The sequence below is a fragment of the Micromonas pusilla genome, assembly GCF_000151265.4.
Source record: "Micromonas pusilla CCMP1545 genomic scaffold MICPUCscaffold_13, whole genome shotgun sequence".
Lineage (NCBI taxonomy): Eukaryota > Viridiplantae > Chlorophyta > Mamiellophyceae > Mamiellales > Mamiellaceae > Micromonas > Micromonas pusilla.
The window spans coordinates 858,124-873,515 of record NW_003315894.1 but is presented as its reverse complement, the minus strand read 5'-3'; the positions used below and the strand labels follow the sequence as shown (position 1 = coordinate 873,515).

At 67.2% G+C, this 15,392-nt stretch overlaps 8 protein-coding genes across 8 annotated transcripts in view; 3 read left to right on the top strand and 5 right to left on the bottom strand.

Moving 5' to 3' along the window:
* Positions 1 to 51: 51 nt before the first annotated feature.
* On the bottom strand, positions 52 to 4,569 carry MICPUCDRAFT_71086 (micromonas-specific orphan protein; the record flags this gene model as incomplete). The annotated part of the gene is made up of 5 exons (XM_003062900.1): positions 52 to 476; positions 677 to 2,021; positions 2,186 to 2,400; positions 2,531 to 3,565; positions 3,734 to 4,569. The coding sequence occupies 5 exons, from the start codon at positions 4,567 to 4,569 to the stop codon at positions 83 to 85; spliced, it is 3,825 nt and encodes a 1,274-aa protein (XP_003062946.1). The 3' UTR covers positions 52 to 82.
* Positions 4,570 to 4,679: 110 nt separating this feature from the next.
* Positions 4,680 to 6,117, top strand: THIM (uncharacterized protein; the record flags this gene model as incomplete). The annotated part of the gene is made up of 2 exons (XM_003063103.1): positions 4,680 to 5,713; positions 5,859 to 6,117. 2 exons carry the CDS (start codon positions 4,680 to 4,682, stop codon positions 6,115 to 6,117), a joined length of 1,293 nt encoding a protein of 430 aa, XP_003063149.1.
* A 510-nt stretch (positions 6,118 to 6,627) lies between these two features.
* Positions 6,628 to 8,758, bottom strand: SSSF-F (sodium/solute symporter; the record flags this gene model as incomplete). Its single annotated transcript, XM_003062899.1, has 1 exon — positions 6,628 to 8,758. The coding sequence occupies exon 1, from the start codon at positions 8,533 to 8,535 to the stop codon at positions 6,628 to 6,630; it is 1,908 nt and encodes a 635-aa protein (XP_003062945.1). The 5' UTR covers positions 8,536 to 8,758.
* Positions 8,759 to 9,039: 281 nt separating this feature from the next.
* MICPUCDRAFT_52894 (uncharacterized protein) lies at positions 9,040 to 9,807 on the top strand (the record flags this gene model as incomplete). The annotated part of the gene is made up of 2 exons (XM_003063102.1): positions 9,040 to 9,612; positions 9,724 to 9,807. The coding sequence occupies 2 exons, from the start codon at positions 9,040 to 9,042 to the stop codon at positions 9,805 to 9,807; spliced, it is 657 nt and encodes a 218-aa protein (XP_003063148.1).
* Positions 9,808 to 9,955: 148 nt separating this feature from the next.
* MICPUCDRAFT_52893 (HMPP-kinase/thiamine monophosphate synthetase) lies at positions 9,956 to 11,479 on the bottom strand (the record flags this gene model as incomplete). The annotated part of the gene is made up of 1 exon (XM_003062898.1): positions 9,956 to 11,479. One exon carries the CDS (start codon positions 11,477 to 11,479, stop codon positions 9,956 to 9,958), a length of 1,524 nt encoding a protein of 507 aa, XP_003062944.1.
* Positions 11,480 to 11,530: 51 nt separating this feature from the next.
* On the bottom strand, positions 11,531 to 13,070 carry MICPUCDRAFT_66990 (uncharacterized protein; the record flags this gene model as incomplete). The annotated part of the gene is made up of 3 exons (XM_003062897.1): positions 11,531 to 12,195; positions 12,385 to 12,558; positions 12,744 to 13,070. The coding sequence occupies 3 exons, from the start codon at positions 13,068 to 13,070 to the stop codon at positions 11,830 to 11,832; spliced, it is 867 nt and encodes a 288-aa protein (XP_003062943.1). The 3' UTR covers positions 11,531 to 11,829.
* Positions 13,071 to 13,209: 139 nt separating this feature from the next.
* Positions 13,210 to 14,494, top strand: MICPUCDRAFT_52891 (uncharacterized protein; the record flags this gene model as incomplete). Its single annotated transcript, XM_003063101.1, has 2 exons — positions 13,210 to 14,225; positions 14,336 to 14,494. The coding sequence occupies 2 exons, from the start codon at positions 13,210 to 13,212 to the stop codon at positions 14,463 to 14,465; spliced, it is 1,146 nt and encodes a 381-aa protein (XP_003063147.1). The 3' UTR covers positions 14,466 to 14,494.
* A 245-nt stretch (positions 14,495 to 14,739) lies between these two features.
* The window catches only part of EIF4G (eukaryotic initiation factor), a gene marked incomplete at both ends in the record, with an annotated part of 2,811 nt that continues 2,158 nt past the window's right edge, over positions 14,740 to 15,392 (bottom strand). Inside the window, one exon of the mRNA XM_003062896.1 lies at positions 14,740 to 15,387. Within this exon, the coding sequence (XP_003062942.1) occupies positions 14,740 to 15,387 (648 nt within the window). The remainder of the gene's footprint in view (positions 15,388 to 15,392) is intronic.

The following is a 15,392-nucleotide window of genomic DNA, read 5'->3' as shown; positions in this document are numbered from 1 at the left end:
GTTTTTCACCCATCGCTCGGTTTCAACATTTGATCGCTCCCCCTTTCAACTGACCGGTGAACTTTTTTTGTATAGAACGCACCTAACACAGAAGGTTCGCCCTCAGGGCGTCGTCTAACACCGCGCCGCCGCGCCCGCTCCCGAGCGACATCATCGCCCGCACCGGAAGCTCCTCGTCCGTGACCCCCAGCACGCGCATCACGTCGTCGAGCGCGTCGGCGCGCGCTCCCTCGCCCTCGCCCTCGCCCTCGCCCTCGCCCTCGCCGCCGCGTGTGCGTTTTTCGTCTTCGCCGCGGAAAAACCACGCCAACGCCGCCGCCGCCGCGCGCCCCTCCCACTCGTGAAGAAACACGCCGCCGCCGGTGTCCTCGACGTCGTCCACGCGCGACCATCCCGCGGCGACGTCCCTCCCTCCGCCTCCCCGCGGCATCTCCGCGACGTACGGCGCCGCGCGCGTGCAGTGCGTCAGCAACGCTCTGAGGGTCGTTCCGTACGAGCGATGATATCGGGGCGGAGTTGAAAGGCGTCAGAAGCGGAGTTGAAAGGCGTCGAGGTGTGACGGGATTGAAAGCGTGGGACCCTGGGCGGAGAGAAACGCCGGGTGGAAAAGTCCTTAAGGATCGGCGTTCCCCACGCCGACGCGGCCGTATGGGGACCAGTGTGAGATAGAACGCGCCTGAGTTTCTCCCGCGCGCGTCCTTCCCACCCCTCGCGCGGCGCGCGTCTCAAGACGAGCGGCGCGCGCCGCCGCCACGCCGTCGCCGCCGCGGAGGACGGCGACTCGAGCCCGCCGTGAGGGAGGATGAACGCCTGCGCGCCGCCGCCATGCGGGACGTGGTGGTGGTGGTGTCGCTCGCGCGGCGGCGACGGCGACGGCGACGGCGACTCTCCGGCGGTCGCGTCGTCGTCCCCGTCGGCGACTGATGAGGTCGACGTTCCGTCCTCCGCGCTCGTCGCCGCCGCGGCTACCTCGCGCCGCCACCCCATCTCCGCGTGCGCCTCGCGCAGCAGCGCCCTCGCGGGCTCGCGATGAAACTGCGTGCTGATCCGCACGTCCGCGGTCAGCGACCGCATCGCGTCCCCGAGCCGCGACATCTTGGCGCGAATCGACGCCGCGGACGCTTCGAGCCTCTCGTACTCCTCCGCGCCGTCCGCGAGCGCCGCGCTCGCGGCGCTCGCCGCCGCCGCGTCCAGCGGCGGCGGAGCGCCGACCGCGTACAGCCACTGCGGCCACGACGCGATGGGGCCGCCGACAGAGCGTCGGCCATGCCCGCGCGTCAACGGCGCGAATTTCCGACGCGCGAAGAGATCCTCAACCGCGGCGTGGAGCTCCGCGCACGCCTCGCCCGACGGCGCCAGCCTCGCCGCGGCGGTCAGCGCGTTCGAGAGCGACCGCAGGCCGGCGTCGCCGGTGCTCGTCTCGTGCCCGCGGACCGCGCGCAACCCCGCGGCGACGACTTTCGCGGTCGCGATCGACGTCTCGTCGCTCGGGGGGTCCGCGTCGTTAGCGGCGCCGTTAATAACCCCGCTCGTCGCCCAACACTCGAGAAACGGCGGCGTGAGAATCTCGTGCAGCTGGAACGCGTGGTCCCAGTCGCGTCGTAGGTACGTCTCGCGCGCGCACGGCCGGACCGCGTCCTCGAGGAGCAGCCGGAGCGCCTCGAGGCACGCCCACGCGCCGCCGCCGCGGAGAAACAACGCGCCGAACGTCGACTTCTCCACCGCGGGGGCGCCCCCCCCCGGTCCCGCGCGCGACTTGGATTCCGGGCGCCCGGCGGGATCGACGAAGGCGCGTTGGCAGAGGTCCTTCGCCACGATCAACGCGCACACGGCGTCGTGGACGGCGTCGAGAACGAACGACGGGACGTCCCGCGCGGCCGCCGCGATCGCGACGGGGAGCGCGATGAGCGCGAGCGACCGCGCGGAGGCGTGGTCGAACGCGTCCGCGCCGAGCGCGCGGACGCTCTCGACGACGGTTCGCGCCGCGCGCGCGAAGGCGTCCACGTCGCCGTCGCGGTGGCCTGCGATTGGTTTGAGTGAGTACACGTGGCATCATTCACGCGGGCGGCACGTGATTGGTGAGTGATTCGTATGATAGCGCGCCAAAGAACGCCTCATGATAAGAGACGGCGCGCGACGCGACGCGACGCGCGAAAGGGGTGGGTCGCGTCGGCGGTCTCGTCACCTCGCCACGCGCCGCGCGGCAGCGGCTTCCCGTCGAACACCCTCTTCTCGACGTCCTGCAATAGCAGCAACGCGAGAGGGAAGAACCGCTCGCGCGCGAGCGCGCGCGCCGCGCGCGCCCTGAGCGCGAGGTCCGCCTTCGGAAGGCGCCGCATCCATCGCGCGGCGGCGACCCACGCCGCGCGCTCGCGGTGCGTCTCGCGAAAACCAAAGAGGCTGCATGATGAGGGCCATTCCGCCGTACAAAAAAAGTTCACCGGTCATTTGTTGAAAGGGGACGCGATCAAATGTTGATGAAACCGGGCAATACGGGTGAAAAACTAACTTTTTGTCACCCTGAACGCACCTCGCGCACACCATCGCCGCGCACCTCGCGTCCTCCTCTTCCTCCTCCGCGCGCGCACACCGGTCGTCGGGGTCGTCGAGGTCATCCGTCGTCGCGTCGGCGTCGTCGCGCTGGATCTCGTGCGCGAAGACTTCGGACTGCGCCATGTACGACGCGACCTCGCGCGCGAGCCGCCGCGGCGACCACCCGAGAAACATGTCGTGGAGGTCCGTGCCCTCTTCTTCGCGTTCGCGTCGGTCGTCGTCGCCGCCGCCGCCGAAGGGGGCGTCCGCGGAGAGCTTCAACTCCTCGTCGTCGCGCGTCGTCGTCGTCGCCATCGTCGCCATCGCGGCGTCCACGGACCCGGAACATGAACTGGAATCGTCGCGTTCGCGTTCGCGTCGCTGCTGCCACCGCTCGAGCACGCGTCGCACGATGACCCCTTTCAGCGTCTTCTCGCCCTCGCGATCCGTCAGCCCGAGCCGAAGGAACAGCGCGCGGCCTTCCCTCCGCCGCCGCGACAGCGCGTCGTCCATCGCCAGCGCGCCCGCGACGCCCACCGCCGCGCCGCGCAGCGTCACGCGCCACAGCGACGGCGGCGCGTCGCGCGCGAGCGACCGCGCGATCGCGAGCGTCGCCGCGCCTCCGTCCGCGACGTCGACGTCGAGTTCCTCCAGGCACGGCGGAATCGACGCGCCGAGGCCGCCGCCGTCGACGACGTCGTCGCTGACGCGCGCGACGCGGAGCGATCGCAGCGCGCGCGTCGACGCGAACGCGTCGAGGACGTCTCGCCGCCGCTCGCGCCATCGCGCGTCGCGGGGGGGGGCGCTCGGGTCGTCGGGGATGCGCGTCAGCGTCAGCGTCTCCACGGCGTCCTTACGGAGAAGACGCGCGAGCTCCGCGCGCGCGAGCTCCGCGGAGGGCTCGATGTCGTGCAGCATCGCGCTCTCCCACGGGCCCATCGGCGGACCCGGACCCGACGCGGCGGCGGACCCGGCGGACCCGGCGGACCCGGACCCGGCGGCGTCGCCGCGCCCGCCGTCGACGACGAGCTCTCTGAGGCGATGTCGGGGTGGAGTTGAAAGGTGTCAGATGGAGTTGAAAGGCGTCGAGGTCGGGGATTGAAAGCGAGGGATGGGCGGAGAGAATCGCCGGGAAAAGTCCTTAAGGATCGGCGTTCACCACGAGAACGCGGTCGTATGGGGACCAGTGTATAGAACGCGCCTGAGCCCGACGCACCGCGACGCCGCGCGGAAGACGGCGTGCAGCGGCATCCCGGTCCGCGTCACCTCGAGCGCGCGGACGTGTCCGGCGTGCGCGCCGAGCGCCGAGAGCGCGGCCTGGAGGGCGACGCCGTCGGTCAATCGGTTAAGAGGGGACGCGATCGATCGCGCGTTGAAACCGAGTAGCGGCGGGTGAAACACAACTGAAACACGCGCCTGGAGCCCCGCGTCCGTCAGCGCGAGCCTGCCGCAGTGCGCGTGCGAGCCCTCGAGGGTGAGGCGTCGGCACGCGGGGTGGACGACGCGCGCGAGGGACGCGAGCTCGTCGTCGCCGAACACGACCGCGCGTCTCGCCTCGAGGTGCGCGCACGACGCGTCGAGCAGTCGCCGCCACTGCGCGCACACCAGGCGCAGAGGCCCTCGCGGCGTCGTCGTCGTCGTCGAAGTCATCGTCGTCGAAGTCGAAGTCGTCGTCGTCGAAGTCGTCGTCGCGCTCGCGTCCGCGTCGCCGCGCGTCGCCGCGCGGTGCGGCGCGCGGAAGCGTCCGCCGACGCTCCACGTGCCGAACGCGTCGCCGGGCAGCGCGTGCTTCAGGATGCGAAGCACGACCTCGTCGGGGAGGGCCAAGGGCGGGGGAGGGGGCGGGCGCGTCGTCGCGGGCGTGGCATCGTCGCGCGATGCGCTCGTCGTCGACGACGACGCGTCGCCGTCGCCGTCGCGGTCGTCCGACGACGCGACGTCGCCACCCGCCGCGCGCTGCCGCGCCATCGCGGCGCCCAGCGCGCGGGACCTGTGCTCGGACGCGTCGGACGCGGGAGGCGCGTCGTCGGCGTCCATGGCGGGGCGCGAACGAATCTGGCGCCAAAAAGTTTTTCTGCCGCGAAAAAATCTTATCGCATTGCGTTGCGGACACTCTCGAAGGCACCCCACGCACCGGGCGCGTCGCGATGGGGTACAAGAAATGGTCCGTCACCGAGGGCGACGCCCCCGGGTTCGGCGGCGTCGAGGGCATCGCGCCGATGGTGATCAGCTCCGTCGCGTCCGCGCTCGGCGCGGTCGTCGGAGTCAAGCTCTTGGGCGGATTATCCGAGCACGCGCGCGATCGTCGCCGTTCGCGCCCGAACACGCCGCGGCAGTCCGTCGGCGACGCCGCGAGCCCCGCGGGCGCGGCGCTTCCGAGCAAGAAGCCGCAGATCTTCAAGCCGCGACGGCGCCCGAGGAACGCCGCGCACTGGTCCCCGGACGATTCCACGACCGCGGTCGTCACCGCGGCGGGCGCGACGCGACCAAAGGTCCAACTCATCGCCAACGCGGCGACGTGCGCGAAAGTCGTCGACGTCGCGCTCGCGGCCGGCGCGAAGCCGATCATGGGCGCGACGACGCCCGCGGAGGCGTCCGAGACGTGCGACAAGGTGGACGCGACGCTGCTGAACTTCGGGACGCCGACGACGGAGGCGATCGCGGCGGCGGTGGCGTCGGCGTCCATCGTGGTCGTCGACCCCGTCGGATGCGGATTGGACGCGCGCGGCGTAAACGTCAAGCGATGGCTCGACTACAGGATGAACGGCAAGCCGAACACGATCCACACGCTGGTCAAGGGGAACGCGTCCGAGATGGCGGCGCTGATGCGAATGTACGGGCTGCGGAACGAGGAGATGAAGCTGTGCGACGCCGCGGGGGTCACCACGTCCGACACCGCGGAGAACGAGGTCGCGTCGAACGCCGCCGCCGCGGGGAGATCGTTCTCGCCGCCGTCGTCGCCGTCGAAGGCGGTATCCAAGCGCGAGGCGGCGAGAGAGAAGGCGATCCGCGACGAGATCACCATCTTGAACTGCCTGAAGACGCTCAGCGACGCGACGGACGCGTACGTCGTCATGACGGGCGACGTCGATTACGGCGTTCCGTGCGCGTACCACGGCGACGGCAGGCCGTGGGCGATCAGGCGCGTTCTATACACTGGTTCCCATACGACCGCGTTCGAGTGGTGAACGCCGATCCTTAAGAACTTTATCTCCCGGCGTGTCTCTCCGTCCACCCCTCGCTTTCAATACCCGCCCTCGGCGCCTTTCAACTCCAACTGACGCCTTTCAACTCCCTAAACTGACCGATCACATCACTTCCCGCAGAGACGACTCGTGCGCGTGGCTTCGCGAGTGGACGGGGGCGGGGTGCTGCCTCGGCGGCGTCATCGCGACGTTCGTCGCGGCCGTCGGGCTCAGGAACGAAGGCGGGGAGGGTGACCCGGTGCGAGCCGCGTGCGCGTGGTACCGACGCGTCGCGAGCGCGACGCAGGATAAGGGGCGGGGGGTGGACGGGCCCGCGTCGTTTCAGGTTGCGTTTTTCGACGCGTTGCACGCGGCGTCGAGGGATTCGCAGAGGGCGTGAGCGAGTGAGTGAGCGAGCGAGGCGCAGCGCGTTCGCGTCGCGAGCGCGCGCGGCTCGGTGTGTAATATTGTAATATGTACAGCGCGACGACGATTGCATTGCATTGTGTAGGTACATGAGGTTAACGTGTCGTGTGTAGCGCGAGAGGTCACTCGGTATTAAAAGGTGATACATAATCGCTCTCGCGCCGCTTTTTTTTTTTAGCGGCGGCTATGTTTTACATGGTACACCCCCCGTCGATGGAATGCGTGCGCACAGTACGTGTACGCGACGGAGGAGCACGTTCCCGTCGTCTGAATTACCAGAATCCGGTGATAAAGGGTATGTTCTCAGCCGGCGCGCGGACGACACCGTCGTCCGCGACGCGGGCACCCCCAGTGCCGTTATTTTTTTTTCTTGTCTTTTTTTTTTCCCCAACCGACCGGAATCCCATGTGGAATCCGATCCGTTCACGTTCGTTCACGCCTCGTTCGTCGCCGGCGCCCGACTGGACGAATCCGTCGTTCACGCTCACGCCTTGTTCGAGACCGCCGGCGCGGCGGCGGTCTTCTCCGCCGCGCCTTCCTCGACCTGCTTCTCTTCCTCGCCGACGGGCTTAAAATCCTCCCAACGCGTGAGGTACATCGCGCACACCATCAACGCGAGGATAAACGAGAAGAACAACGACGTGAACGCGTACGCAGCCACGTCGCCGACGTACTTCACGGTGCTCTCCGGCTCGTACCAGAACGGGCACGCGGCCATCAGCGTGAAGAGCATGAAGAACCACGGGACCGGGTTCGAGATCATCTTGTCGATCTTGGTACCGATGAACAGCGGCCGCGCGCCCGAGGCTTGCGTCGCCTTCGGCGGCTTGAGAATAAACTTCTCGACGATCGTGAAGAGGAGAACGACGCCGACGTTGACGAGGAACGCGAACACGGACGTGTTCCACCCGGTCGAGTGCTCGTCGAGACCGATCGATCGCTTGTCGTTGAAGTCCGTATCGAGGACCATCCACGTCCCCGTCGTGAGACCGACGACGAGACCGGCGAGGCACGCCTCGCCGGAGAGCCAGTGGAGGTGCAACCCGCCCCACACCGTGGGTATGGCGTGAATCGGCGTCACCGTCTGGATCGAGAACAAGCCCGTGATGTCCGGCTTGCCCTCGCGGACGTTGTAGATGGACAGGCACAGGCCGATGACGAGGCCGCAGATGGACGCGCCGAGGCCGATGCGTTTCAGCGTGGCGCCGTCCTGCGGCGCGTTTTTCCAAACCTTATTCGCGTACGGCTGGTAGACGTCCTTCACGAGCATGGTGCTGAACGCGAGCAAGCCGCTGTCCGCGGTGGAGACCATCGCGGCGAACGCGGCCATGACGAGCAGCGACGCGGCGAAGTCGCCAAAGTGCGACGACGTCTTCAGCTGGAGCGCGAGGTGCCCGAAGATGGACTGCTGGTTAGAGATGTCCGCGACGGTCGCCGTGTTTCTCAACGCGTACACCGCGGTCCAGCCCGCGATCATCGTGCTGAGCTGCACCCAGAAGAACGTGAAGTTCATCCCGGCGAGCCCGCGCTGGAGCATCTTGCTGTTCTTCGCGACGAACAGTCGCATCGCGAGGTGCGGGAACATCGTCGCGGCGGCGGCGACGCGCATCACGAAGGACGTGTACGAGATGATGGACCAGCTCCCGGCCGTCGACAACATCGTTTGGAACTTCCCAACCTCGTCGAAGTAGTCCCTCGCCTTCGCGAGGCCACCGAACTCCACCCCGGACGCGATGAAGAAGATGAGGGATCCGATGATGAGCATGACGCCCTGGATGATGTCCGTGTACGCGACGGCGCGTAAGCCGCCGATGGACTCGACGAAGAGCATGATGGCGGCGAAGATGAGGATGCCTCCCGTCTCGCTGACTTCGCCGTCGGTGAACGCCTCCGCGATCTTCCCGCACGACACGAACTGCGAGACTTGGTACGTGAAGATCGGCAGGAGCATGCAGCCGTAGGTGATGATTCGGAGGAGATGCGCGGTGACGTGCGACGCGCTGTTCGGCGCGCTGAATCGGTCGTAGACCACCTCCGAGATGGTGAGGTAGCCGCGTTGCTGCCCGAGCGCGTTGAGGCGCGGTGCGAGGATCAGGAAGCACATGTACACGCCGACGCCCGCGGGGATCCAGCGCGTGGCGAACCAGCCCTTGAACCACGCCTCCCACGCGATGCCTTCCACGGAGTACGCGGAGAAGAGCGACGCGGAGAGCGTGAAGAAGAGCGCGAGACCGTTGAGCCCTTTGCCCGCGCCGAAGTGATTCTTCATGGAGCTCCCGGAGTCGTTCTCCGGGGAGGAGTTACGGATCCGCGCGTACGACGCCGCGGCCATGGAGGACAGCGCGTACATCGCGATGAACGCGTACAGCCATCCGTACGTCTCGCCGGCCATCGCGAGGGAGCGGTAGTCGCAGAGGTTTGATGAAGTCGACTGTTGAGGGGTGGGTTAATTTTCGATCGGCGGCGATCGCGTCGTCGGCGTGCTGTTGGACGTCGACGCGAGCGAGTCGTCGAAGCGCACGGCGATCCTTGCGCGAGAATTACCTCGGTCAAGTTCGGACGATGTGTCTCAGGCCGCGGGAGGAGAGAATTCCTGCGTGCCACTCGTTGCCGTGCGTTCGGCTGTGACGACCTAGACGTCGACGTCGCGTCGGTTATCCCGTCTCGATTAGGTTTCGGGAAGGCAAAAAGGCGGCGCCGAAACCGAGTTCGTATCATACAGTACGTATGGAGTCTCAGTCAGGATTTTGCCGATGCTGTACTACGCTCTTCGCCGCGGTCTCGGGCTCTTGGCCCCGCCGAGAGCCCAAAAAGCGAAATGCACTTTTTCGCATAAGCAACAGAACGCTCGGCGTCAGTCGCGCGGCGCGGCGCGGCGCTCGTAGGCTCGGTCGACATGGCGCCGTCCGAGACCCCCCCCACCGCCGCGCGTCGTCTCTTCGACCACCCGTCCGTCCGCGCCAACTACGCGGACATGACCGCCGCGTCCTCGTTCGTGTCGCAGATGGCGAACGGGACGCTCCCTCGCGCGAAGTACGTCGCGTTTCTGTCGCAAGATCGCTACTTTCTCTTCCACTTCAACCGCGCGTACGCGTCCGCGCTCGCGCGCGCGCCCGGGATCGAGCAGCAGCGCACGTTCCACGCGCTCATCGGCGGCGTCTTGGACGAGCTCAAGCTTCACGAGGACGCGTGCGCGCGGTGGGGCGTCGACGACGGCGCGCTCGAGACGATACACCCCGCGTCGAGAGCGTACGTCGATTTCCTCACCGCGCTGCAATCGCCGGACGTGCCCATGGACGAGCTCGTCGCGGGGATGACGCCGTGCATGCGCCTGTACGCGGCGCTCGGGAGGGACTACCTCGACCGCGGGCTCGTCGCGGAGGGGTGCGCGTACAGAGAGTGGTTCGACGCGTACGGCGGGGACGAGATGGGGGCGCTGGCGGCGTCGTTGGAGGCGCTGTTGCCGGAGGTGCGTTCTATACAAACGTTTGTTTTTCACCCATCGCTCGGTTTCAACATTTGATCGCGTGGGCCCCTTTCAACTGACCGGTGAATGTTTTTTGTATGGAATGGCCCTCAGGACATCGTCGCCGGCGGCGGCGTGGAGGCCAACTATATGCGCGCGATGGAGCTCGAGCGCGATTTCTTCGCCGCGCACGCGTAGAGAATAAGGAACCTTCTTTAGGGTCATCACGACGCGCATCGCGGAGGCGAGGGAGGGGGAACGGCGTCGCGCGTCGCGATGGGTAGTCTATTATCTATACTCGTATCTCAATATAAACGTTATACACCCAGCCGACGACCCTCCCTCCTCAGAGCAGCGCTCTCACCGCGGCGGCGACGTCCGGCGCGTTCGCGACGCACGAGATGACCGCGATCCCGTCCGCGCGCGTCTCCTCTCGCGCTCTCTTTCCCGTCTCCGTCGTGATCCCCCCGATAGCGACGACGGGCAGATCCAACGCCTCGCACCGCTCCGCCACCGCGCGCACGCCCTCCAACCCGATGACCTTCGCGTCGCCCTTGCTCTCCGTCCCGAAACACGCGCCGCTGCCGACGTAGTCCGCGCCGTCGCGCTTCGCCTCGGACGCGAGCTCCGGCGTCCGCGCGCTGACGCCCACGATCTTCCCGGGTCCCAGCAGCGCCCTCGCGAACGAGCACGGCGCGTCCGACTGCCCCAAGTGCACGCCGCACGCGTCCACCGCGATCGCGACGTCGACGCGGTCGTTCACGATGAACGGGACCCCGGCGGCGTCGCAGACGCGTTTCATCGCGCGCGCCTTGGCGATCAACTCGCGCGTCGACGCGGTCGTCTTATCGCGCATCTGCACCATCGTGACCCCCGCGGCGAGCGCGTCGCGCAATTTATCCTCCGTCAACGCGTCGCACGTGACGAGGTACAGACGCAGCGCGCGCCGATCGAACGGCCTTTCAGTCGACCCTCTCGACCCTGAGTCGCCCCCGCTCGACCCCGAGTCGTCTCCGCTCGAGCTCCGGTCAGTGTTGAGCGCCGAGAGCCCCCCCGCGCTCGCGGCGTAGAACGGCAGGTGGTTCAGCGGGCCGTGCCCGGAGCCGAACCCGGGATTGGACGCGATCGCGGCGGAGACGTACGCCTTCGCTCGGCGCACCGCGGACGGGACGTCCATCCCCTGCGCCAGCGACGCCGCGATCGCGCTCGCGAACGTGCACCCCGTGCCGTGCGTGTTGTGCGTCGTTATCCGCGGCGCGGTGAACGAACGCATCAAATCGTTTCGGACGTCGTAGAGATGATCCGTCGCGGACGCGAGGTCGTCGACGACGTGCCCACCCTTGAGGAGCACCCACGCGCATCCCAGCTTCCCGAGCTCGCGACAGCGCGACTCCATCGCGTCTCGGTTGAAGTCCTTCTCGTCCATTCCGAGCAGCGCGGCGGCCTCCGGGACGTTCGGGGTGATGACCGTCGCGAGAGGGATGAGCGCGCCGCGAAGCGCGCCGATCGCGTCCGCCTCGAGGAGCGACGCGCCGCCCTTTGCGATCATCACCGTGTCCACGACGACGTTCTTCAGCGCGCGCGATTTAATCGCGGACGCGACGCGCGTCACCGTCTCCGCGTTCGCGAGCATGCCCGTCTTCACCGCGTCGGGGGGGAGGTCGCTGACGACGGCGTCGATCTGCGCGTCGACGAAGTCGAGCGGCGTGGGATGCACGCCGTGCACGCCGAGCGTGTTTTGCGCGGTGAGCGCCGTGATCGCGGTCGTCGCGAACGCGCCGAGGGCGAGGCAGGTCTTGATGTCCGCCTGGATCCCGGCGCCGCCGCCGCTGTCGCTCCCGGCGACGACGAGGACCTTGCCGCGCACCATGACGAGCGACGAGGAGACGCCGCGCGTCGAACGAGTGACGTTCGCGAACTCGCTTTCGGTGTGTGTGTCAAGTCTCCGTGACGTGCAGCCCTAGAAATCTGCTCGCTAAGGCAAAAAACAACTACCTGTACACGATCACGCCGCCTAAATCGGGCTCCTCCCCAAGACCTTCAGTCTCGTCGTTCTCACGTACACCCCGGTCATTGCCCCCTTCCTTCGCGAATAAGAAATCAAACCCTTTCGGTGACGAGACGACCTGTCTACCAGACTCTCAGATGGATGTTTTCGCGTGTGAATAAAGTACTCCTCGCGCGACAACCAGACTACCTCGCGACATTAAACAACAAAAGTCACCGCCCCAACCGCTTCATCTGCTCCAATATCGCGTCCGCCATCGCCTTCGCCTCGAAGTTCTTCCCGTAGAACGTCACGAAATCGCCGTTGTCGTCGACGAGGTACATGATGATGGAGTGGTCGACTAAATAATCCGCGTCGTCCTCCTCCCCTGTCTTGTGGTAGTACACGCGATACTTCTTCGCCGCGTTCTTACACGCGTCGACGCTCCCGGTCAACCCGATCAGCTTCGGGTGAAACTCCTTCACGTACTCTTTCACGCGCTTCACCGTGTCGCGCTCCGGGTCGATCGACACGAACACCGGGACGATCTCCTTCCCCGCGGCGGCCACGTGGTCGACGCACTCCGCCATCTTCTCGAGCTGATGAGCGTCGAGGGAGGGTCGGTACGGTGCGAAGCGAAGCGAGCGAAGCACGTCGGGGTGGAGTTGAAAGGCGCGTCAGGGGTGGAGTTGAAAGGCGTCGAGGTGTGACGGGATTGGAAGCGAGGGGTTGTCGGGCGGAGAGAAAACGAACGCCGGGAGATGAAGAAAGTCGTCGAGCGAACGCGCCTCGTCCGGGCAGATGTCCGGGCACATCGTGAACCCAAAGTACAGCAGCGCGAACTTCCCTCTCAGGCTCGTCGTGCTGAACGCCTTGCCGTTCTCGTTCGCGCACTTGAGCGTGAAGTGCCCGCCGATCGACGCCTTCCCCGCGCTCGGCCCTTCCTTGATCGCCGCCAGTCGCTTGGGTCGTTCCATATGAAGCGATGTCGGGGTGGAGTTGAAAGGCGTCAGAAGCGGAGTTGAAAGGCGCCGAGGGCGGGTATTGAAAGCGAGGGGTGGGCGGAGAGAATCGCCAGGCAAAGTCCTTAAGGATCGGCGTTCACCACGCCGACGCGGTCGTATGGGGACCAGTGTATAGAACGCACCTTATTCCGCTGCTCGCCGTAGACGTACAGGAGGCCGCCGCCGGTGACGCACGCGACCGCGAGGGACTTCCACCCGACCGGACCTTGCCCGCCGCCGCCGCCGCCGCCGGTCGCGGCCGCGGCGAACCCGCGCGCGGCGGAGAACGCGGCGCGCGACGACGACGACGCGGCGATCCCGAGACCGCGACGACGGGTGCCGACGATCTCGATGCCGATCGTCGTCTTCGTCGTCGCGCCGGGCGCGGATGAGGCGGACGTGGACGCGACGTGAGCGCGCGACGACGCGGCGCGCGCGGCGCGCGCGACGCGGCGCGCGTGCGCGCGCATCGCGAGCGGGCGCGGCCGGCGCGCGCGAAGGGGCACGGGGGGAGGGGGGGCGACGAGCTCGGTGCGCGCGCGAAGTGGCGACGTGGCGAGACGGCGTGTCGTTGAAGTGAATACGTTCTCGTCGTCTCGTCACTCCGTCATGCGACCCGCGCGCTCGGCGTCCTTCGCCGCCGACGCGTCCACGAGCGCGGCGGCATCGCGCCCGACGCGCGCGACGCCGCGCGCGTCCCGCCGCCGCGTCGCCGCCGCCGCCGTCCGAGCGCGCGCGGCGGCGGCGTCCGCGTCGTCGTCGTCGTCGTCGTCGTCGGAAAATAATGCGAATAATGCCGACCTCCTCCTCCTCCCACCCCTCGTCGCCCCCGCCGAGCTCCGAGCCTCGCTCCTCGCGTCCGAAGACTTGTGGCGCACGACCGCGCACGCGCGTATAAGAGGCGCGTCCGGCGACGCCTCCGCGCCGCCGAGGTTCAGGCTGACGTACATGCCGATGCGGAACCGCGCGGAGGTGCCGCGGATGCTCTTGGAACTCTCGGAGACGCCGTACGAGTTCGAGTGCGTCGGGTTCGAGCCGTGGACGCGCGCGATGAAGCCGCGCATGGCGTCCGAGCATCGCGTCGGGTGCTTCGGGAAGCTCCCGGTGCTGTGCGACCTCGACCCCGCGGTCGCGGACGCGCGAGATGGGTCGCCGCTGCGCGTGGGGCAAGAGACGGCGATCACGCGGCACCTCGCGGCGCGGCTCGGATTGGACGGCGGCGACGACGTCCGCGCGCGCGCGACGATCGACTCCCTCTACGCCTTTTACTTTTCCACGATGCGCAACAACGGCGTGACGCACGAGGGCGAGCACTACGCCGCGGGCGCGCTGCGCGACGCGCCCGCGGGGTTGCGCGACGACGCGAAGCCGACGACGTATCGAGCGATGCGTCGCGTGAACGATTACTCCGTCGCCGAGCGATCGATCGCGACGCTGGGTCACTTCGAGGAGATTCTGACGCGAAGCGAGACGGGGTGGCTCGGCGGGACCGCGGCGCCGTCGTACGTCGACGTCGCGCTGTTCGTCGAGCTGTTGGAGCTCTCGATGGCTATGGGCTTTTGGTCTGCTGGACGTTTGGAGCTCTCGAAGCCGTGCCACACGCCGGACTGGGCCGAGCGGTTCGGGTGCGTTCTATACAAACGTTTTTCACCCATCTCCCGCTTTCAACATTCGATCGCATTCCCTTTCAACTGACCGGTGAACCTTTTTTGATATTGGAATTTCTGGCCCTCAGGCTTCCCGCGCTCGGCGTTTTCCACGACGAGCTGAGGCGTTTCCCGGGGGTGGCGAAGTACCTCGACGACGCGTCGTACGCGGGCAGGATGCCGCGATACGAACGGCCGGGGTATAGATACGTGACGTGACGCGACATAAGACTTAAGACGCGACGCGGGCGGGCGGGCGGTGCGCGGGTAGCGAACGAACGCGCGCGCGGGCGGAGAAACGCGGGTGTGTAGAGGAAGCGATTCGTTTCATCCTTCGCGCGCGCGCGGCGATCTCCTCTCGTTCCCTTCTTCTCCCTTCTCCTCTCCCTTATTCCCTTCGTATGTGTCCCGCCCAACCAACCCTATCGTTCGTCGCCTCGCCGATCGATCGCGTCGACTATATATGTCGCCGATCGATCAGCATCGATCAGCATCAGCACAGCTCCTTCAGCCCTTGCTTCTCGAGAAACTCGCCGATCGGAGAGTCGAACTCCGGGTCGCCGCCCAAAAGCTTCGCGACGTCGATCCCCGCCGCGTCCACCGTCGCCTTCGCGCCCTTCGCGCCCTCCGCGTTCAACTCCTTAAACGCCGCGGCGGCGAACTCGCGGCGGTACAGCACGTCCTCGATCTCCTGCGCGGAGGTCTTGATGAACGCAGCGTCCAACGCGTTCGCCGACACCAGCCGCGCGGTCATGACGCCGAGGAGCTTCGGCGCCATCGGCACGTCGATCGCGATGTCGTCCAACGCCATCACCGGCTCGCCCAACGCGGTGGAGATGACCACGTCGGGGACGTCGCAGTCGTGGACCATCGCGGCGAGGAGCGCGATGACGAGGTCGCGCGCCTTCTCCTGGGAGAGGTCGACGACGTGCGACACCAGCTTGGACGCGCACGACGTAATCGCCGCGGCGGAATCCTTGGCCTCCTTTTGAATCTCCTTGACGCACAGCACCGCCTCCTTGACGTCGCCGACGTTGGTGTACTCGTCGATCATCGAGTCGATCATAGCGTCGATCTTCTCCGCGTTGAGCGTCCCGCCGCCGGACGAAGACGCGCCGCCGTCTTCCCCCGCGGCGGGACGCTGCA